A 22,113-nucleotide genomic window follows, 5' to 3' on the forward strand; every position below is an offset into this window, starting at 1 on the left:
GCAGTATCCATATAAACTTAAGGACCCTAATTCAGATAGATAATCATTATGTTTGCTATTAATAATGGCACAAAATTGTCTTAACTTTTGATTCAGTAAGCTTATATGTCCATAAAATGGAAAATATAAGGAGTTGATTGATTTAATTACCTTTTACTTAAGTGCAATTTAAAGTTGTTTCCACTGGGGAGGTTTGGAAAAGATTTATCATTTTGATTTTTTACATCCAGACTCTAAATTTTACCTTAATATTTAATTGATGTCAACATTGAAATATGTCCCTGTTCAGTCTTCTACAGTTCTTAAGATTCCAACTTGTGTTAAGTGAATATCCGGACAAAGATGAGATAAATGAAAGTTTCACACTTTTCATAAAGCTTTTAAATGAATTATATAGTAATCCTATGCATGGTTCATATATCAGTAAACATCAGCTAGCTTATCTGGCATTTACTATATATGATTTTGTAAAATTCTTAGGTGTTTTATAATGCTGTTCTCCTTATATCTCTCAGTTGAAAATGTCTTATAGTTCAAAGATGTCTGCTTAAAAGCTAATCCTTTGGGCTCTGTAAAATGGACCTTTTGTCTAATCAATGCAAACTGATTTTCCTATTCTATATTGACCTCTTAACCCATTGACTGTCCATGGTAATTTTGTTCTTCACCTGATAAGGTACCTGATCTATAATAAGTCAATTCTAATTAGTTCAGAAACTGGAAATTTAAGTACGTAAGGGAAAGCCAAGTGAAGCCTTATATTCTTAAAATATTTTAATAAATATTGTCATCAAAATGCATGCTATTTATCTAAATACTATCATATATGCTTGTAGACATTTCATTTTTAGTTTTATATTCATAAACTCATTTGATAAATATCACTGGCAACATTTGTATATCCTCATTTAGAAATCTGATTTACTTTATTTTGAAAGGCTTCAGTTAGCCCATTTCCTTCAAATGGCTACCCAGATGTATCAAATTATACCATTGATAATGACTATAAAATTTGTCAAAATTATTTAAGAAGTTCTGTGAAACTTGCCATTGAAATAAAGTATACAGCTATACTAAATGGTATTTTTTCTCTCGATACAGTTTTTGTAGTCATGGTATAGTCTTTAAAAAAGCAAAATAGTCAGTTGAAAAGTAGGCACAGTAAAAACTATTTATATTATATATATTTGTATATGTAATATAATGTTTATATATAGTATATCTAATACATATAACTCATCATAGTTTATTATTTATAGATTCATTGTACACACTACATTCAAAACAGAATATTCTTTACATTTTTATCTACCCTTTCACGTATAAAAAGATAAACTGTCCCCAAAATACAGCTTGATACAATACAGTTGACTTTAAGATAGATATTGGTTCTAACCCCAAAACCAATATTATAACCAAATACCTGTCTTAAAAGCAGGGCCATGACACATTAAAAAATTCAATTTCATCAGCAATCCTATCCCTATATACCAGATTTACAATGTTAAATAATCTAATATTTTATCTGCCTGACCTGCTTGCACATACAGAAAAGCAGTAGAAAGTCATATATTTAAAGAAAAGGGGAAAAATATTTTTCTTTTTAAAAGTTTTACTACAGTTGTTAGTGTTTTGCATTATCTTTCTCTTTTGTTTTTTAAATACATTGGCCCATATATGACTGTGCCTTAAATCCCTCGGCCAGTTTCCATTGCTGGTTGAGGGAAAAAGGAGACTTGAGAAAAGGAGCAGCCTGTTGATTACAAATAAAGATACTGTCTTAAGAAAGAGGCCTGTCCCACTAGCCTGGGCAGTACATGGGCTAGACTGTGCCAGAGAGGTGGTGATCACTGTGAAGATCAGCTCTGTGAAGACAGTGTCCTCTGAGCCAACCCTTAGAATGGACACACATTCAAATCAATAGCCTTTTCGAGTGTTAACACACCACAGAAAAAAAACACATGAATAAGCAACATTAGTTGGTTTTGTTTTGCTTTCTTTTGTTTTAAAGTTCATTTCTCTTTTCCCATCCCTCCTACTTAGTAGCCATAAGATGGTTTTATAATAAATAAACTAAAATCTTTTCAAATAAATCTGCTGCTGAAACCATTCACCAGGAGAACAGCATAGAATACTGATAACCATAGCACATTGAAGGAAATATTAACAGCTTGGTTTGAGAGCAAAAAAAAATAATATTCAATACATCCATTCTTCTGAGAATCCATAATCACTTTGGCCTGTTTTTTTACCCTTTTTTTCCTGAGGTGTTTTTCATAGCAGGAGTTTCACTCTACTGAGCTAAGTTGTAGGATCCCTCAAGCTAACAAACATCTTTTAGATACTTTTCCTATAGTTTTTTTATTCCAGATTATTTAATGCCCCCTCAAGAAAGATAAATTCATTTCTGCACACATTGGGGTGGGCTTTTAGAAAGTGGTATGTTCATTTTCTGCACAAGAAATGGATCTTCTCTAGGATTTTGTACATCTTGATTTATTCTTGGCTTAGAGTTTGAAGTGGGTGCTCTTCTAAAGGGATTTATGCATAGGTTCACTATTTTTGTAGTTATGGTTTATATGATAAGCTTTTTATATTTAAAATCAATATGTAATCCTGTGGAGGAGCTTATCCCCTAAAACCCCATTTGTAAATCTATTTTAGCTTTGTTACACAGCACAGCCACAGTCTTCCATAGATTGATTAGGTACAGCGGTAGAATCCTATCAAATGGCCTGTTCTGATGATGATGCAAACTCTTTCAGGATTGCTAGTTGACTGGAACTAAAGATAAGACTTGACTGCAATCCCCCAATGTGCTCTTTACAAAACTAGTGTTAATTTTCATCAAAGTGCCAGGCTTATTTATAGTGGCAAGGTTGAAGGTTTACTACAAGAACTTTAGGTCCTTTCTATTAAAGTGTTTATAGGTATTTCTCTTGCCTTTTTTCAAGGTAATTATCAACTTCAGCAAATAAACTGAATCAGGGAGTGAATAATTGGCCCTATATATAAAAAAGAGTTTTTTAAAGTAACAAAACAGCTCAGTGCAGATGGACATAAACAGAATCTCTTTATTTCAACACTTTGACTCAAATGCAGCATCAAAACTTAATCCTATTTGTTACGAGAGGATATGGCTTTTGTAACAAAAGTACACTGGAATCTTTAAATTAATCAGAACCCACATTGTAGTTTGTCCAAGCCAAAATCAGTGCAGTTAGCTAGCTGTCACTGGTGTTATAGGTGAGTAATCAGTTCTTAAAATGCATAACAGGTAACACGTAAACTTACATGCAAGTTTTTAAAACATAACATTTCTAGCTGAAGCTATTTAAAACAGGATTTTAAAAAATTTAGGCTTGAACATGAGAATGTGAATTTTGATCAATTTTAAATGTAATATTACATTTTTAAAAAAAGATAAAAATAGTTTACTTAATTTCTCAAATTAGCATTCAAATATATATGTATGTGTATGTAAACATATGCATGAGTTTGTGTACATATATTATATAACTTATTCCCATTATGAGAAAAACATGAAGTAAAAGTATAGTTTTGCTAATGTAAAATCTATTCACTGCACATTGCTATTTCCTATACAGTTGACTAATATTTTGTAGACAGATATTAATGTAGCACTGTAATGACAGATTTAATATTTTAAAATCCTATAAATTATGCTGGGATATTTTAAATTCTAATGTCATTTAAATTTGACTCTGAAATAATGAAAATTACCTAAATATTCTTAATTTTTAAGTGATTTCATTACAATTATAGAAAATGTCATTATTGAGCTAGGGAAAAGTTAAGATATTTTAAATTACTCAATACTTAAAAGGTTAAAATTTTCTTTAACGCCCTCTTTTATCCATTTTGTTAAAGTCCTAGTTTTTTCAATATTAATGAAATCTTGGTATTTTTAATTACTAATTAAAGCCTTAAAAGCAACTGGTCAAGTTCATAAAAGGAATAATTAAGAAAATTATATGTGTTGTTAAAATTTATGTTTTCTTGGTTTAATTTTTTTAATATAATTTTCAATTTAATTCTGTTTTTGAAAATTTCTTCAATTGTAAAGCTCTTCGCAAAATGTTTTGGAAGTAAATAAATCAAAGCTTATAATCAGAATGATTTCTTGAGGTTGGAAGTGAAAAAATTTTCATTAAACTAGTAATCTTAATATAAAATTTAGTTTCAAATCTGTTACACATTTAGGTTTTTTCTGAAATAATATTTCTAGAATTATAGTTACCTGAAATTAGACTAGATGACCTTTAAGATCTTTCCAACCTGGAGAGCCTATTAATTTACCTGCTGAATAAGACTGATTTAAGAACAAGAACCAGATTAAAAAATTTTCCAGCATTCCTGTCCTCAGTTGCATTTAAATCCAAAGAAAAAAAATTATGATATATATGACTGCTCTTCAGTTTTGCTGTTTATTATTTTTTAAATTATTATATTCAAAGAAACCCTTTCCAAATAGTTTCTGTATTCATCTCTATGCTATAGAATATTTCATTTTTAAAATAAAAATGTAATAGTGATCAGTTATTTAATGTTTTTGTGTGATGTTTTATATCAAATGTGGATAATTAACATATAGCATGTTTCATATAAATATGTATGTATGTGTTAGAGCTTATAATGAAAGAAATAGTGATAAATTGAATAAAACATTCTAGCTTTTTGCTGCTTTTCTAACCTTTATTGCATGATGATGCATCTAATTTTTAATTTGTAAATACAAGATAGAATTCCCTCTAGCACCATTTGCTTTCATAAAGCTGCTGAGCAGTTTGCTGTCTTGAATAAATTTTGCTTTGGAGGGGGTCGGGGGGGATTTGAACCAGCACATTCTTGTGTGGTTTGTGAAGATTCACATGGTAACCAGCGGTGTGCATTGTTAGGTTTATCTGAATAAGCACCAGCCATGTGAGTTTTAACATGATTGCCCAGGGCAATGGAGAGAGAAGAGAGAAACCCGAAAGGATTGCACTTCTCTCTGTTTTTTGGAAAGTGCATTTGCTGGGGGAGGGGGCTACAGGAGTCAGTGGCCATGGTTCTTTTTTTTTTTTTTTTTTTTTTTTTAAAGCTGGTGTCCTGTTTCCCTCTAGGTCCTCATTTGTTCTGCTATCTGCCTCATCATCTACTTCTTCTTTTCATTGTTTACCTTCCTAATGAGGGAGGCGGGGTAGACTGGGGGTTGATTGACAGCTACAAGCCCTTACAGTCTGGCCAGAGAGCAGTTGGCTTTGGTTTCAAAAGTGTTTTAAATGTTCGATTTGGTCCTGTTTTTATTAAATGAAACTGCTGCTCATCTTAAGGAAATCATCAGACCAGCAAAGATTAGGAAATATATTATTGGGGTCTAAAACCTTCAAAAAAAACGCCCCCCATCCATGGAAAGAGCACTGCCCATCGGGTTTTCCAACCTTTAACATAGGGTTTCAAAAAGAAATATGTAATTTTTCCTTTGCAAAAGTGCTTTGATTTGAAACCACCCAGCAAACGTCTCCAAAAGAAAACTGGCTGTGATGCGATCGAGAGCTGCAGTGTAATATTGCAGAGCAAATTTATTTTTTACTTCAAAGAAAAATGCTAATTAGCCGATTCACTACTTTTAAAGTTATTGTGAAGCATATGGCGCCCAGTGTGAGATACATCCAACTGCTAAAATAGAGCGAAGAGGAAATTAGTGAAGAATGGGCTGTTTGGGGTGAGAGTGGGGGTGGGGGAGGAGGATAGGTTCTCAGGCAGATTCTCTAGCCTTTTCAGAATGATTTTATCGCCCATCACTGTTTCCCGCCTCCTCATTTACCCACTTCCCCCACTGCCAACCCCTGGGCCAGCCTCTTCTGGGCCTCTAGCTCCCCTCCCCCACTTTGGCTGGATTCAGGTGCGCACCTCAGGCTAGCCACCGGTTCACACCTGGTTCTAGGCAGGTTCCAACCCTACTGCAGCCATCTCCATTCACAGGACATATTTAGAAAGTAGAGTTTTAGCGAGGAAGCCTTCACCACAACAGCCAAACTCCCCAGAAAACACTAGCTAGTGGCTCTATAATGTGGTTTGCTGAGAAATATAAGGAAACTGGAAACGGCGGGAAGGGGAGGGCGGGGGACCGGGTGTTAGGAGGCCCTGCCCGTGGGTAACTAGCCTCCCGTCTTCTGCAGACTGGCAGAAGACCGAGGCCCAGAAGCGACGCGAGCAGCTTCTGCTAGATGAGCTGGTGGCCCTGGTGAACAAGCGCGATGCGCTCGTCAGGGACCTGGATGCGCAGGAGAAGCAGTGAGTGGGCAATGGGGTCGGGTCGAGGCTGGGCCACCTGCCGAGGGGCTGAGAAGTGTGCGGAAAGTTCAATCCAGAGGTCGCGGAAGGGCCGGGGCAGCCTCCCGCTGGCCTGGTGCTCCCCATTCCCGCTGGGGATCCAAATACTAGGCGACGGGGGAGTGCTGCTCTGCCCTCCACGAAGAAAAATAATTTTGTTTCCTGTTTGTCCTGTTTGTCTGACATCCAGGGCCGAAGAAGAAGATGAGCATTTGGAGCGAACTCTGGAGCAAAACAAAGGCAAGATGGCCAAGAAAGAGGAGAAATGTGTTCTTCAGTAGCCATCATATCAGAAAGAATCTCTCCCAACATTTTAGAGTCTTGGTTCCCAGACCAGAAAAAATCAGACTCATTGTTGATTTAAAACTTTTAACATTTTGTTTGGCTGGATTGTACTACTTTACCTCTACTTTACCACCACCACCCTTTCCCTCCCTCCTTTCCAAATAATATACAGAACTCCAGAATAGCTTTGTTTAAGGATTTTTTGTGAGTTAACAATTTCCTTGAAATCCTGTGAAATAGATTTGCACAGACACCTTGTGAGTGATTGGTATTGGAGGTGTTCAAGAAACTGTTCAAAAAAGAACAAAAACACTTCCCTCATTATTTTATCTCATTTTTTGATGGGAGGAAAATTTGAAACATTATTCTTGTTGTTGATGGTAATAGCATAATGACAGTGGGAGGGGGGTACAAGGGGATAAGAAAAATGTCATGATTTTTTTCGAGTCCTGCCATTTGTAACACTTACTCTGTTACCTAAATTTTATAGTTAGATCATATCCAATCTACTTATTAAACTGTGTTCTATTTACCAGTGGAGTTTTTCTGCAGTGGTTGTGTTTCACTGTAAGGATAATGGAGTTCCTCTCCTCTGCTTTCCTCAGAGGATGGTCCTTTAACATAGCCAGAAACAAGCCCTGTGGTTTGAAGGTGAGCTGTGAGGATGGAACTAATTGATATGCACCAGTTTACAAAGACAGTCTTATCATCCGAGAATACACCATCTTTTTCTCTGGATAATTATTTCTTACATCATGCTTGATTCCTACATTTTGTTGGGTCTCAACATTGGCTCACAAATGCTGTTAATATTTATTCTGTATTGATAAAAAGTCTGTCTTGCCACTACAAGTAAATCCCCCATTTAATATTTTCTTCTTTAGCATAGCACTGTCATTTTTGTGAAAATGGTTATGTTTATTTATTACAATACTGAGTCATATATAAATTTTCAATAAAAGCAGAAACTTTCTTACCTTAAACACGGCTGCTACTTTCTTGCAATGAAAACTTGACATTGGTTTGAATGGAAGTTTGTCTATCCATAAGACTTTTCATGTGGAAAATGGTCCTCTGGAACTTAGGGCAGGATACTGGGCTGCATTTGAAGCTGAATAAGTTTACACCATCCCAGAGGGGGCCCTGCTGACACACGAATGCGAATTGAAAAGTAATTAGTCATATTCTTAAGCAGTATAAACTATCATGTCTTTTGTAAAGTGTCATGTCTGCTAAAGATTTGAGGATATTTGTGATTCCACACCAATGAAAAAATATTAATATCTTGAATTTTCCACGTCATTACTTTGAATTGTTAGAGTTTTGAAGTCGTATTAGGGAGAGTCGTGTCTTCTGATAACCGGCAAGTCTGTAGGTACTGAAGTGAAAGGAAGAGGGTTATTGTTGGGGGGCGGGGAGAATGTGTGCAGGTATGTGTGTATGAAATGAGTGAAAGAGAAGTTTTAACAAGAAGTTCTAGGCTACAGGGGAAAACACACACACACACACACACACACACACAAAAACGATTCTGTGGTAGTTTCCTTCACTCCCCCACAGGGGTGTCCAAACAAAGAAAGCTTGTTCAACAAGTCCAGAAACTTAGAGAAAACAGTCCAGTAGCATTTATACTTTACCGTAGATCATATGTGTGTACACACAAACAAATTTCGTTCCAAATATGCAGCCACCTCCAATTGCCAGTCTTTCAAAATGATAAAAACTTGCTACGGTAGAATTGCTTCATGATAAGGATTTCTTTTAAGTTACTGAAAAGTTATTTTAAGTAAAGGAAGTCGGTATTTGCCCTCTGTATTCGAGCAGGAGAGCAGAGAGAGCTGCTGCTCTCTGGGGAACGCTCTCAGAATCCCGTTCTAACCCCGGGAAAACTCAGCAGACAGAAATCGCCGGCCCCAAGCAGCCTGGGGCCTGGGCGGCCAGCAGCACCCACCCAGTTTACGCTTGATTCGAGGAACCTTCTCTCCCGAGGGGCCTCGCCGAAAAGCAGCTCCTTTGCCCCCAAAGCCGCTCCCAATAGGCCAACTGACAACCCTTCCCTGGCCCCAGATTTGCTAGGATGGTCTGGGACCGCCGGGCGGCCCCTCTACCTGCCTCTCCAGCTTTAGCCCCAAGCCTCCCGGGGTTTCCATTTGGGCTGCTCCGTGGCGCCCGAACGCCCCTCAGCGGCGGTGGAGCGTGGACTCCGGCGCCTGGCGGGGTCGGGCCCGCGGCAAGGGCGCTGCATCCGGACATCGCTGCGTGGTGCCCAGACGCTGGCTCCCGAGAGCGGGCACGAGCCCAGCACGCCAGAGGACCTGGAAAGCCCGCGCTGCGGGAAAAGAGGCTATCGGTCCGAGGGTCGCAGAGGAGCAGGGGCGTTGGCGGCGGGCTTGCTTGGGCACAGTCTGCGGGCCGATGCAGAACTTCCGCCCCTGGCCAGATCCCTCGGCCTCAGATCCAAAGCCCTGCCCCTGTCCCAAGTGTCCTCCAGAGCCCGGCCCGGCCTGGAGGTCACCTGGATGCTGGATCCGCGTTTCCAGACCCAGCTCCCTCGCTCCTTCCCGGCCCGGGGGCCTTAAGCTGGACGGCTTCACCTCCTCCAGTGGTGTCCCCACTTCCCCTTCCCGCACCGCGGCCGATGCTGGAACGGTCATGGCTTCTGGCCCAGCGTCTCCCACCTGGACATTTGCCTAGCGACGGCCGCCTCAATCCTCTGCGCCGCTTTCAAGAAACTTTCATCCCAGTCTCTCTCCCTCTCCACTCTCCTCCCTCTCCCCCTCTCCTCTCTCTTTCTTTTCTTAATCCTGGGGTTTTATGGGCTGAGCGTTAAGAAAATTCGCCTGCAATTTGGGATTAGATAAATACTCTCATTAGGAAAAAAAAAAAAAAATCCGTGCTACTTGATACCTCCCAACTTCCCCGAGAATGGTGGCAGCATCTGGAACCGAGAGCGCCGGACTCCCGCGAGGCGTGCCCCGGGGACCGCGCGGGCACATTCCAGCGCGCACTGCCGTCCCACCTCGCCGCGCGGGACCCAGGTCAGGTGCTGAGGCTGCAGGCGAAACAGGGCCTGGTGGAGGGAGGAATGCGTAAGGTGGAGGAATGGGGAAGGGCACCCGCCCCCGCACTGGAGGGCCAACCCCCGCACACAGAGGACTGGCCCGGACTGGGGCAGCGCCGGGCTATGGACGCAGACGCCGACGATGCGCACCCCGGGACGTCCGCATATTCTTTTCCCCAAAACTAGTGCGCTCTAGCCTGCGCCTTTCCTCGGAACCTAAGGCGGGGGTATATTTCGTTGCTTTCTTTAAACCTCAGCACGATCACAGTGGCTCCGAGCCGCGGGTGGCTGACCGCGGGCCTCGTGGGCTACTCCTGGTAGGGGCCTGCGCGAGCCTAAAGTGTGTGCCCGCCTGGGTTAGCGCTGCGCTCTGCGCTGTTTCTTTTCCTCTTAAAGCTTCTTTCTCACTCACTCTCTCCCTCCTTCTCTCTCTCATTTTTTCCCATTTCTCTCGTTCTTTATTCAGCTTTCTCTCCCTTTTGTGAATGGGCCGCGGTGTCTTTGTTCTGGAGAGAAGCGCCCGTGTCGCTGACTTTTGTGAACCAGAGAAGGAGCTTGTAAAACCTCCTTTTCTCCTTCGTACGCCCCCACTCCCACCCCTCCTCCCCTGCCCCTTTGATTAGATGTTCCCTCATCGTCCAAAAAAAAAAAAAAAAAATGTAATTTCGTTGGTCTGGCGGCCACTTTCTTTGAACATTAGCTCGCTTTCAGCTCCAACTTCAATTAGAAGGAGTTGATTTTGAGAGATCAACAAAAGAACCGACCAAAGCCTTATTAAAGGTCCTAAGAAGATCTCCCGGGTCCTTTGAGAAGCAGTTAAGGAAACAGTGTGCCCTCCATCATATTCTGTTACCGTATTTTATTCGGACTCCAAAGGAAAGTGTCGCTTGGGGGAGGGGGAAGCACTTTGATGAGCGGCGGCCGCGGCCCCTTTTCACTCAGCGGGCTCCCCCTTCCTTCTCCTCCTCCTCACCCAGCGCCCTGTCTGCTCTCCGCGCCCGACCCCGCAGCCTGGGCAGCACGGGTGCTCCCCAATGCGATGCGCCTGAAGGCTCCTTGACTCGCCCTCACACTTACTCCTGTGCAAACTTTTTACCCCGCCTGTCGGGGTCGGGGAGTGGGGGAGATTAGAAACAAGGGGTAGAAATTCCTCGAAAGGGAATAAAGTGCCTAATTTTCAGAAGGAGGTGCCATTTAAAAGATTCTCCTAGCTCAGAGTTGGAACGAAAACTCTTTTTTGCACTTTTAAAAGTCCACCCAGGCAGACGTGTTTGGGAAGTTTGTTCCACTGGGAAATGGGCTTCGCCCGTACGAACAATCCGGGGAAATCGCCTCAAGGAGGCTCCTTACGCAGCATGTGGAAAAAAGTTGAGGGCAGGAGTCTGTGGCCACATTTTCCATCAAAAAGTCCCTGTTAGAGGCAGACTAGGAAAGAGAGAGAAAGAATGAAAAAGAAACTTTCCTATCAAAATGTTTGAATTAAGAAGTAGGGTGTACATGTGAGGGCAAGAGGACGCTGGGCTCCAACGTTTCAGAAGAAGCGCTTAAGGCTTGCAAACACCCTTGGTGGGGACCGGGAACCCCGGGAGATGCCGATGAGCAGGTAAGTGGCTGTGCCCTCCCAGTGGGTGCTCTTCCCAGGCGCGAGAGTCCCGAGGCGCCGAGGAGAGATCTGCACGCCCGGAGCTGCTCCCGCGCTCTGCAAAGTAGCCTGCGCCGGCACGAGCCGCCCGCGGCGTCGGTCTCAGGTGGCGGTGCAGAGGAAGAAAACGCTGGGGCCCGCGGCGCCAGGAGAGGGGCCGAGGCCCGGGCTCCTCCAGCCCGCCGCCCCCGGGTCCTGGCGCCCACACCCGGGCGGCTGAGCCCGGTGGCGCGCAGGAGAGCGAAGGAACCGGTTCTCCAGCACCTCTCCTCGTCTCTGCCACTCCCTCCGGAGCGCCGAGAGCGCGAGAGAAGGGCGGGGGCGCCCAGGGAAGGCCTGGAGACCCGCGGCCCCCTCCGCGGCCAGGACTCGGGCTCTCCGCTCGCCTTCCTCGCCTAGCTCTGAGCCGCTTTTGCCAGCCGAGTCCCGGAGTTAGCGCGCGACCGGGGCGGGGCGGGCGGGAGGGGAGGGCGGGGTGTGGGGGGCGGGGGAGGGCGGGGGCGCGCGGAGGTAACCCCCGGCTCGCGCTGCCATTGCCCGGCTCCCTGTCACTCAGCCCGCGCGGGGCCCCCGATTGGCGGCCTAGCCCCGTTACGCACTCGCCTCGCGTTCACATACCCGGGGAGGGCAGTAGAAAGGTGATCAATCTTCATCAGGCTACATTTCCAATCACCTAAACAACCGAGCAAGACAAGCCACTCCGACAAGGTAAATCGCTTGATTTATTTAGTTTGCAAAGTGACTCTGCAGGACTTCCCAGTCCCCACTGCCTCCACGTTGCACCGGGAGTGCCGCGGTAACGCCGAGCCACCTCCCAACTCTGCCCTCGAATTCCCCCCCTTGCGGCCCCTCGGCGCGATTCCGGGCGAGGCAATGTCCTGAGAACGTGTGGGGCTTAGCAAACAAAGTGTCTGTGCAATAAAGTGAAACCCAGAGGGACACGCACAAAGCCACTGAAAAAAAAAGATAGAGGTGGGAGGAAGGAAGTTGGGAAAAGAAAGAAACCCGGGGTCCTAGACCAGCCGCCGGGGTAATTCCTGTGCCGCTCTGTTTTGCAGGTTGGCTGCCCGGCGGGTCTCTGTGAGAGATCCAGGTAGATGGTGAACGTCCCCGGCAGCTGAGGGCAGGTAAGGAGAAAGCCGCGGGACCATCCCGGACTCCGGGAGCGCGTTGGTTACCCTTACCTCCCCCTCCTCAAATGGATCCCCACTTCCCCGGTCACCAGCAGGTGGGCGGGGCTGGGGGAGCGGCCTGGCTCCCCTCTTGGTGAGCCGAGGACCCCGGGGCGCTGTCGCAGCCCGCCGCTCCCTCCCCCGCCTCCTCCGAAGTAACCAAGCTGAAGTGCTAAGTTTGGAGAAAGTCTTTGAAAACTCACGCTGCAGCTTCGCAAAGCCGTCGCAGCTTTGAGTCCCATTTTCCTTCGGCCCTAGAGCCCTGGCTGCTTCTCTTCTCGTCCCCTTCCTACAAGCTGGATTCCCTCAGCCCAGGTCTTGGATCCCAGAAGACCGGGGTGGGAACGGGGCAGGGGGGAGCTTCTTTAGCTCTAACTTCTCTCCCTGAACGTCCTAGCCCGAGTCCCTGGCCTGCTTCACAGCGATCCCGCTAAGCGGGGTGTAGCAATGGCCCCCCAGAGCCCCAGGCCCAGTTTCCAGCGCCCCTCCCTGACCCCTGAGAGTGCCGCCCCGGGTTCCCGGCAGCGGCGGGGGCGAGGCTTCCACCTCCCAGCTCGGGTCTGCGTGGGCTATGCCGCTGAGGCCTACTTCTCTGTTCTCGACCGTGTCCTGGGGCCGCGGGTTCAGCTACAAGGATGACAGCACGGGACTTGCTGCCCTCCGGCTTCGCAAATCCCCGAGACCCTTTGAGGTGCTAGGTCAGTCACCCTTCACCCCCTGCTGGGACCCTGTGGTCCGCAGCCCAGACTGGACAGAGAAGGCCGGGTGCGCGCTGGCAACGAAGGACGCTGGCCGCAGCTGAGACGCTCCCGACCTCAGGCCGTGTCTTGGGGTCGCCCCCCTCTACAGTGGCCTCTTCGGCGTCCCCTGGCCCTCTGCGAGGCCTGGGCCGGTTACTGCGGTTGAGGTGTGGTGGGATTTCGCGTCAGCGATCTTTCAGTGGCTGGGCACAGAGAGGTCAGCTGGAATGGTGATTGCGGGCTCTGGGGCAGGGGCGCAGCCCTGGAGACCTTTGAAGGAACCAAGTGTCCTAAGTGGACAAGAGGTTGAGGTGCGGTTAGCCCTCCACATTGCCTCACCTTGGCCCTTTGTAGTCTCTACCTTTTCAAAAACACGTGAAACAAAATGAAACAACCCCTCATGCTCCGGGAGGCCTGCCGTCTGGGCACCAAGTGAACGTTTGCTTGTGCAACATGAAGCTGGCTTCTGCCGGATTCAGAATTTTGCCTGGACTTGGGAGCTTGCACACTCCGCGGTTCTTGCTCTGACCTCCCCAGCCTGGCCTGGCTTTGACTTCTCCTTACTCCTATGGACTCCCTACCAGTGTCTTTGGCTCATTCCAACGCTGGAGCCAGACGACCCAGAAAACTTTACTTTTCAAAGCAACTGTGGTTTCTGGGCTAAGGCCTTGTGGATTCCAGTTGACCACCCTGCGCAGTTCTGTAACCTGCCTTCCCTGTCTATCCCGGGGCAAGACTTGGCAGCCAAGTGGCTCCGATTGATGGTTTCCGTATGTCTCGTGTCTTCATAGGCCAGGCCCCCAGACGCATCAGACCCTGAAGGACTGCGGTGGGAGCCCTGCACCGCTTCTGGCCCCAGGTCCCCTGGATCCGTCGGGGCGCCTCCACCCAGCTGTTAGCATGATGTCTTACCTCAAACAACCCCCATACGGCATGAACGGGCTGGGCCTGGCTGGGCCCGCCATGGACCTCCTGCACCCATCCGTGGGCTATCCGGGTGAGCACCAGCCCTCCCGACCCTGCTTCAGCCTCTCCAATGTTGGGGCCCCCCAGACTGTTGGGTTTGAGTGCAAGCTTTGTTGCCGAGCAGGCCCAGGGAGTCGGCTATTGCAATACAGGGCCCACTGCCTGTTTACAATACAGGGCCCACTGCTGGCGCACGGGGCAGAGTCGTGGGCATGTGAGGTGGCCAGGGCTGAGAAAACGCGCAATGTGCGCCTTCCTGGCCGGGTCACCGGCAACCTTTCTCCTGTTGTGGTCCCACCACCAGCGCAGAGCTCATTTACCTGCGGATTCGCTACCCAGGGGCGGCTAGTGTTTTTCCTTTTCCCCCAACATGGAATGAGTAATCTGGACACTCGTTAGGCCCTGACAGAAAGAGCCAAACTTTCCTTATGCGAAGCGGCAGGCTGGACTGAAGGAGTATTCTTCCTTCCTAATTAAATTGTCCTCTAAATTGATGTCCTGCATCCATTTTTGCACTGCTGTAGAGGGCCAAACCCGGGGTTCTTTAGCTCCGGCTCCTTTACCCCATTTATTTTCTCCGAAAGTGTTTTTCAGGTCGTGTTTCTGCCTACCTCTTCCCCACTCCCTGTCCCCCAGCCAGAGAGAGACAGAGAGAGAGAGATTGTGTGTGTGTGTGTGTGTGTGTGTGTGTGTGTGTGTGTGTGTGTGCAGGGGAGGGGGAATGTGGAAGAAGGGAGATTGTAGACTTCTCTTACTTTTTTTAACCTCTGAGAGGCATAGAGAGGGGCAGCCCTTGAATCTTGGAGACACTGGCTTCTAGTCGCACATCTGCACTTTCTCCCACCTGTGGCCTCTCAGGCTCCGCCGCCCGAGGGAGTGTCTTTTATTCCCAGTTCGGCTTTCTCTTGCGAAGGCCGAGCTCTGGGCCTGCCAGGGGCCTGCCCGAGTGCTCTATCGCTGGTCCGCGTGGCCACCAATGACCCGCGGCGCCCCCGCCTGTCCCCGCAGCCACTCCACGGAAGCAGCGGCGGGAGCGCACCACTTTCACGCGTTCACAGCTGGACGTGCTCGAGGCGCTCTTCGCCAAGACTCGCTACCCTGACATCTTCATGCGGGAGGAGGTGGCGCTCAAGATCAACCTGCCGGAGTCCAGAGTCCAGGTGCGCACTCCCCGGGCTCCAGGGTCTGGGTAGGGGAGCTGAGACTGCTGGGGGAAGGTCTGGGAAGGCTCTTGAGGAGTTCTTGAAGAGACCGTCCTCTGGGGATGGGCTTACAGACTGGGCAGCCCCTCTCGGACTCCCCCTAGCGCTGGACCCCAGCCAGGAAAGGGGGCAAAAGTTAAAGGAAATGGCTTAGAGCCCTGAATTCCGCCCTTAGCCCTAGAGCGCCTTTCGTATCGGTATCGAAAGTACTTTTCAGAATTGCGGGAGGACTAGGGAGGCTCCCGAATGTAAAGCGCCCTGCAGGCCTGACACTTGCCCCTGCTTCTTTGCCTGCCTCAGGACTTGGCAGTTTCCCTCAGAGGCCTGAATTCTGCCTCTGCCCTTGTCTTCCACCCCGGGAATCCTAGAAATGGAAGAGCGGAGATTGGCCGGAGCCTGGTGCTCTGCCTGTGTCTCATTGGACGCTTCCTCTGCTTACGGAGGATGCCAAGTGCAAAATCCTGCTGCCGGCTTTCTTATTTCTGTTTTTGAGATGAAAGGGTTCCGATGATAATGTTCGGATTCTAACTCAGAACTCTCCTCAAGAGCCATTTGTTTCGCCTCCTTTACTGGAAGGCTTGAGAAGGGGGACCAGGAATGCAGTGCCATGTGCTGGGGCTTTCCCAGAAGAGTAACCATTCCATGTGGTTCCCCACCTGGAGCCAAAAGTCCAACGAAATCTCACCCAGGCTTCCTTCCCGAGTCCCTCAAGTTAGCCTCTGGCCTTGCTCCTACCCCCACCCAAATACTCGCCCTGCCCAGTTCTGGCCTCCGGGAGCTGCTCAGTGAAACGGCTCTGGCCCTGGACTTGGTGACTGTTCCACACTCTTCGGCCCTGTACCTCTCCGCTGTTGCCTGAGCTCTGTTAGTAGAAAACTGGGCCTCCAAACACACAGGGGGCCTCCAAACACACAGGGAAGCAGCCAACAGCAGCAATTTAGAGATGGCAGAACTTCTGGCTCGACAGACTGAAATATTCCGCCCTAGGGCAGAGTTGCGGTAGAGGTGGGGAGGTGCGCATCCCTGCTCTGGAGCCAGCTGAGGAGGGACTTTGAGCAGAAGGATGGGGGAGGGTGGAGGAGCTGAGAACCGAGGTAGGGGGCAGGGTCTGGCCAGGCCAGAGACAGGAAGGGGCGGAGGCCTCGGTGGGAAAGGGTTGCGATATTCTGGGCGGGGAGTTGGGTTCAAGGGGCGGGGGAGCAACAAGCTCCCCTAGTTTCCCTTGACCCACTCTCCCCCCATCCGGCCCACGGCAGGTCTGGTTCAAGAACCGCCGCGCCAAATGCCGCCAGCAGCAGCAGAGCGGGAGCGGAACCAAGAGCCGCCCAGCCAAGAAGAAGTCCTCTCCAGTACGGGAGAGCTCGGGCTCCGAAAGCAGTGGCCAATTCACGCCGCCAGCTGTGTCCAGCTCTGCCTCGTCCTCTAGCTCAGCGTCCAGCTCTTCCGCCAACCCAGCGGCTGCAGCGGCTGCGGGACTAGGTGGGAACCCGGTGGCCGCCGCGTCGTCACTGAGTACACCGGCTGCTTCATCTATCTGGAGCCCGGCCTCCATCTCGCCAGGCTCAGCGCCCGCGTCCGTGTCAGTGCCGGAGCCACTGGCCGCGCCTAGCAACGCCTCGTGTATGCAGCGCTCGGTAGCTGCAGGCGCCGCCACCGCAGCAGCCTCTTACCCCATGTCTTACGGCCAGGGCGGCAGCTACGGCCAAGGATACCCTACGCCCTCCTCTTCCTACTTTGGCGGCGTGGACTGCGGCTCATACCTAGCACCCATGCACTCACATCACCACCCGCACCAGCTCAGCCCCATGGCACCCTCCTCCATGGCGGGCCACCATCACCATCACCCACATGCGCACCACCCGTTGAGCCAATCCTCAGGCCACCATCACCACCATCACCACCACCACCACCAAGGCTACGGTGGCTCCGGGCTTGCCTTCAACTCTGCCGACTGCTTGGATTACAAGGAGCCTGGCGCCGCTGCTGCTTCCTCTGCCTGGAAACTCAACTTCAACTCTCCCGACTGTCTGGACTATAAGGACCAAGCCTCATGGCGGTTCCAGGTCTTGTGAGCCCAGGAATGAGAGAGGAGAAGAAACGCAACTACCTGCGCCCTCCGTGGTCCCCATCCTGTTGCTGCTGCTGCACCGCCCGCCTTTGCCTCGACTTCTCCAAAACTGAATTTTCACCCCCCAAAAGATGTCCATTGCCTGCACTGCCGCCCCCATTTTTGTGCCACTTGCTTGGGGGGATGTGCAAACCCGCCCTATCCCTTGGATGGGGGGACCGGTGCTTCGGCTTGGCCTACACATTCTATACAGGAGAGATGTATTCTCTCCCCCCTTCAGCCCCTACTAAACTCCTAAGTCTCCCCTTTCAACCTTTCTGGACAGCTATTAAGCACTTGCAGCCTTCGGAGGCTCTTCGCTCTGATCCGCTGTTTGAGCCCAACACTAATTTATTCTTTCTGGACACTGGAGTCACTAACTGGCGTGTTTCTGCCCATTGGAGCACCCACACACTACTCCAAATCAAAACCACTAAGAGTTCCTCCCGCGCAGACTGCCGCCCCTTCAGCTGCCCTCGATTTTGCTCCACGCCTGCGGGCCAGAGCCTCTCGGCGTTTCTTCCGCCCAGCTGAGTGCGCTGGGGCGCGCCAGGGCTAGGCCCGCCGGAGGAGCGCGCCCCCAGCCTTCCGCGCACAGAGCCGCATCCCGCCCGACCTGCGCTGGACTGGTTCAAGCTTCCGCCTCGGCGGGAATGCTGTACATAGTCAGGTCCGTTCCAGGGACCACTTAAACTTTTTAGTTGCTGTTGGTTGGTTGAACTGAACATATCTTGTCTTAGCACCCAGGAAACAGAACTTTAAGAGATATACAGCACATATATATATACGTATATATATACACATATATAAAAAACAAAAGCAAAAAATATTTTCCCTCTGTCCGTTCCCCTTCAGCTCTTCCTCAATCAATGGCGCTTTTTCTTTTTCAGTTGTTGCAAAGCTGCCCTGCCCTCTTCACATCTTCTCCCTCTGTGTATTTATTGAAGAGAACCGCTTGGTTTTAGGAAGCTGGGCACGGGGTATCAGAAGTGTGGAGGAAACAGACAAGTTAGGGTACAGAGGTAGGGGCTGGGCAGGGGCGCAGGGCTGAACCCCTCATCGGGTCTAAGCACAGGGGCGCAATTCCAGTTTACAAACCTAAAACAAGAAAACCAAAACCAGGGAACAAAAACCAAACCAAAACAAAATCCGTAAAAGTACAGCATTAGGGAAAAACAGACAAACCCAGGCCCCAAACCCAGTTCCAACTCCTCTGTCGGCTTCTCTCTTTCAACACCCTTGTTTTGTCTAGTGAGTTTTTAGTGCACCTTCGTTCTCCGAAATCTGCGGAGAGCCCGCGCGCCTGTGTATCAATTTTGGCTTTGGCCGCTTCGTCCAGTAGGTGGGAAAGTAATTTGTAAATTTGATTTGTCTGATGTGAAGATCACAAATTACTTGTTGAAATGTAAGGCAGTCCCCCTCCTCCTCTTTATCTACATTAATTCCCGAAAATAAATGCAAATTAATGAACGGCTCGTCAGTGTTGCTCTTCTGATTCCAGCCTCAGGTCTTGGTCTCCGGGGGCTAAAAGCGAGGGAAACTCCGTGTTAATAACCCGCGTGTTAATGACCTGCGTGAAGCTGGAGGCCAAAGGATGAGGCGGGAGGACCTGGCAAGAGGAGCCCCCAGAAACTTTCGCTTAGGGAGTGTCTCCCCCACCCCCACCACGCCCCTCCGCGTCAGCCTGGCCTCTTCCCCCAGGCGTTTTGACCCCGCATCCCCCCTCGCCATCCAGGACAGAGACAGGTGTCAGGACTCAATTCCCGAAGCAATTCCTTTCTCTTCAGAGGCAGGAGCCTGGCACTGATTTCTTCACCCTAATTGCCTGCACCAGAAAGAAGAGGGGGAGGGGAAGAGGGTCGGGAGGCGGGAAAGGATAGCTCTGTAATGCTCTCAGAGCTGAGCCAAAAAGGAAAAGAAAGCAAAACGACAAAAAACCGATCCGTGTCCTGCATGTTGGCAGCAGACAACCTTCCTTGCTGCTGAGCTGTCCCGGGTGGCTTCACCGCGGCTGGGGAATCAGAGTCATTCCTTCCACGTGCTAAGATGTCCCTCTAAGCCCTCAGCTCCTGCCAGAAGTAGCCAAATTACCTTTCTTCGTATCGTAAAGTTCTTTTAAAACATACAAACTCATAACCTGGAAAAGTCGACAAGGACGCGTTTCACTTTGGCAGGGGAAGAAGACGCCTGACTTGCATCTGGGGGTCAGGAAGGACAGTTCCATCTCCCTCTGAGGGAAGACGGGGGTGGGGGGAAATCCTCCCCCAGAAAATGCAGAGCCTGGAACTGTCCAGACTCTGGCCTGAAACCTCCTGGGTGTAAGGCCATGAATCTGCTCAACTTGCCCACGGGCGGGAAGGAAACAAGGAAACAACGAAAAGTTTCCTGCGAAGTGACCAACATCCCCTATTTTTAAAAAATTCCGTGTGAGACCTGAGAACACACCGTGAGGCGGGGTTCGGAGAATGACCCCTCCCGCGCCACGCACCCCGCGCCCAGCGGGGTCGCAGGGCTGCGAGCCCGGCTGTAGGAAAGCTTTTTCGGCCGCGTCCTCCCTCCGGATTCGGTAGGCCATGCTCGGGCGCGCCCTTCCCACGCCAACAAACCATCTTCCCCGACTCAGCAGAGGCCCACAGGGGGCGCAGCCGCGGCCCCTCCGCCCTTGGCCCAGCGGCGCCGCCCTGGCGCGCCGGGCCTGAAGGCAGGGCCGACCCGCGCCCGCGCAGGGTCTCCCTTAGGCGGCGCCTTGGGTGAAATGAGGGGCCAAGCCTGACCTGCTGGGGTGCCCCGTGGCACCTTTGGTGCGGACCCCGCATGTGCCGGGGAGAGTTGGCGGGCGGCCAGGACGAGGAGGCTTCCAGCTTGCGCCGCACTGGCCTGGGCACCCGGGCTTCAGGGCCTTTTGGGCGCTCCCCTCAATTGACCCTGCCTGTAGCGGCCCCAGGGCCGCTTTGGCTCAAGCAGCAGCTGCCAATGCCGCTCGAGGCCCGCGGCTCCCTGAGGCGAGCTCTGTGGGGCCCAGCAGTCCTCTTGGCTGCTAAATGGAACGAAACCAGGAGACCCGGCTTTGCACTCGTTTGGACAACTGTGTGGCCTCCGGAGCAAGGTGCCCAGATCTTTGGGCCTCAGTTTCGTCGCAGTTGTTATTTGACTCCACTCGGCCTGGGACGTGTCGGAGCTTCACACTTTAGGTCGTGGCTGCGGGCGGGAAGGGCAGATGCGACCCCGTGGGCCGGCCCCTCGGGGGTGTCTAGAAGCTTCGGCACCTGGATATTAAGGCGGGAGGGGGCTGGCGGCCAGGCACACCGAGGCCCGGCCGGAGTTCCCGCCGGGGGAACGAGGCTTCGAAAAGAGGCACGTGCTTCTCCCAGGGCCTCCCGGCAGGTGCTGAAACCCCACGGCGCTGAGTGGAAACCGGAAGTGAGAAGGCGCCCTGGGCCTGCCGGGCCGCGGCGCCACCTCAGGCTGCCGGGACGCTGGAGCGTGTGGGATTGGGGTGAGTGCGCCGCCGGGCCGGGGGCGGCGGGGGACGGCGGGAGGTGGCCAGGCCTGGCAGGGTGAGGGCGCTGGCGTTGGCCGAGAGTCCCTGGGCAGCGGCGGCGGGAACGCGGAAGGTCCCCCCCCAACCCCACCCTCGGCCGGCCACCTGTTGACAGGCAGGTTCTCTGAGAACCGACTTCAGCTCGCCCTTCTGTCCAGGAAGTTTGTTCGGTTTGGGTTTGGGTGTTCCTGACTCAATTGGAGCGACTAGAATTGAAGCAACTTAACGAGATTTAGCAACCTGCGAAAATTTAGCAACGTTCAGACGTCAACAGTTTTCTTTCTTTGAGTGGTCAACGAAATCTTGACGTTTTCTACTCATACCTTGTATTCTCTGTTTATACTGTAGGGGCAAAAAAGGCTACTCTTAGACGAACGTGTGTGAAGTGCTTTAAGGGTAAGGGATGGGTCATATTTATGATTTTAAAGATTGTTTTTAATCTTAAAACTCTCTCAAGGGCACTGCTTTAATTTGCTGAAGTTCTGAACAGATTCGGTGAAGTGACCTCGTTTGTTGAGCCTTTCTGTAATTTTTTATACCAGTTATTGAGTATAGATAGAGACAGTGTTTCTCTAATTCATTAGTGGTTTTTGTTTTTTTGTGGTTTTTTTGTTTTGTTTTGTTTTAGAAAAAAATCTTAAAGCTACAGGGCATTAAACGTAAGGGGGAATCTGAGAAGAAAAACAGGTAAAAACCTTAAGACGCTGTATGTCAGCAAATTCATTTCTGCTAAATTACAGAGACCAAAAACCGGAGTGGTTTCATTTCTTGTATCAAAAGAAAATTACTAGTTTTTAATGTATTTTGTGCAAAATAGCAATTTCCACAGCTAAATTGTGATTTTTTTTCAATTGTGAAAATATAAATTCACTACTCGCTCTGGCAGAATTCATTAATGTTAATGATGTCATTAGTGCCTGATGACAAGCCCTAAGGTTTTCTTTAGAGGTACAGAAATAAAATCTGATATATAAATGTTGTTATTATATACATTATTGGTAAAGAGAATCTGTATCATTACTATTCAAGACCAAAAAATCACTTGGCTTCTGATGCGG

The 22,113-nt window shown here is 49.3% G+C and overlaps 2 protein-coding genes across 18 annotated transcripts in view; both read left to right on the forward strand.

Annotated features, from left to right (window-relative positions):
- The window catches only part of EHBP1 (EH domain binding protein 1), a 324,971-nt gene extending 317,364 nt beyond the window's left edge, over positions 1 to 7,607 (forward strand). For all 15 annotated transcript variants that reach the window (XM_025353914.1, XM_025353912.1, XM_025353916.1 and 12 more), the window contains 2 exons: positions 6,186 to 6,300; positions 6,530 to 7,607. In XM_025353914.1, coding sequence (XP_025209699.1) covers positions 6,186 to 6,300; positions 6,530 to 6,620 — 206 coding nt within the window. In that variant the 3' untranslated portion in view covers positions 6,621 to 7,607. The remainder of the gene's footprint in view (positions 1 to 6,185; positions 6,301 to 6,529) is intronic.
- A 4,332-nt stretch (positions 7,608 to 11,939) lies between these two features.
- Positions 11,940 to 18,989, forward strand: OTX1 (orthodenticle homeobox 1). 3 transcript variants are annotated; one of them, XM_025354360.1, is made up of 5 exons: positions 11,940 to 12,035; positions 12,386 to 12,454; positions 14,031 to 14,236; positions 15,099 to 15,365; positions 16,664 to 18,989. In XM_025354360.1, the coding sequence occupies exons 4-5, from the start codon at positions 15,315 to 15,317 to the stop codon at positions 17,477 to 17,479; spliced, it is 867 nt and encodes a 288-aa protein (XP_025210145.1). In that variant the 5' UTR covers positions 11,940 to 12,035; positions 12,386 to 12,454; positions 14,031 to 14,236; positions 15,099 to 15,314; the 3' UTR covers positions 17,480 to 18,989. The 3 variants fall into 3 exon arrangements, with proteins under 3 accessions (XP_025210145.1, XP_025210143.1, XP_025210144.1); XM_025354358.1 differs by having other exon boundaries at positions 15,214 to 15,365; XM_025354359.1 differs by lacking the exons at positions 11,940 to 12,035; positions 12,386 to 12,454 and having other exon boundaries at positions 14,140 to 14,261; positions 15,206 to 15,365; positions 16,664 to 16,839; positions 16,921 to 16,986; positions 17,017 to 18,223.
- Positions 18,990 to 22,113: the final 3,124 nt, after the last annotated feature.

This window comes from Theropithecus gelada, chromosome 13, assembly GCF_003255815.1.
Source record: "Theropithecus gelada isolate Dixy chromosome 13, Tgel_1.0, whole genome shotgun sequence".
NCBI lineage: Eukaryota > Metazoa > Chordata > Mammalia > Primates > Cercopithecidae > Theropithecus > Theropithecus gelada.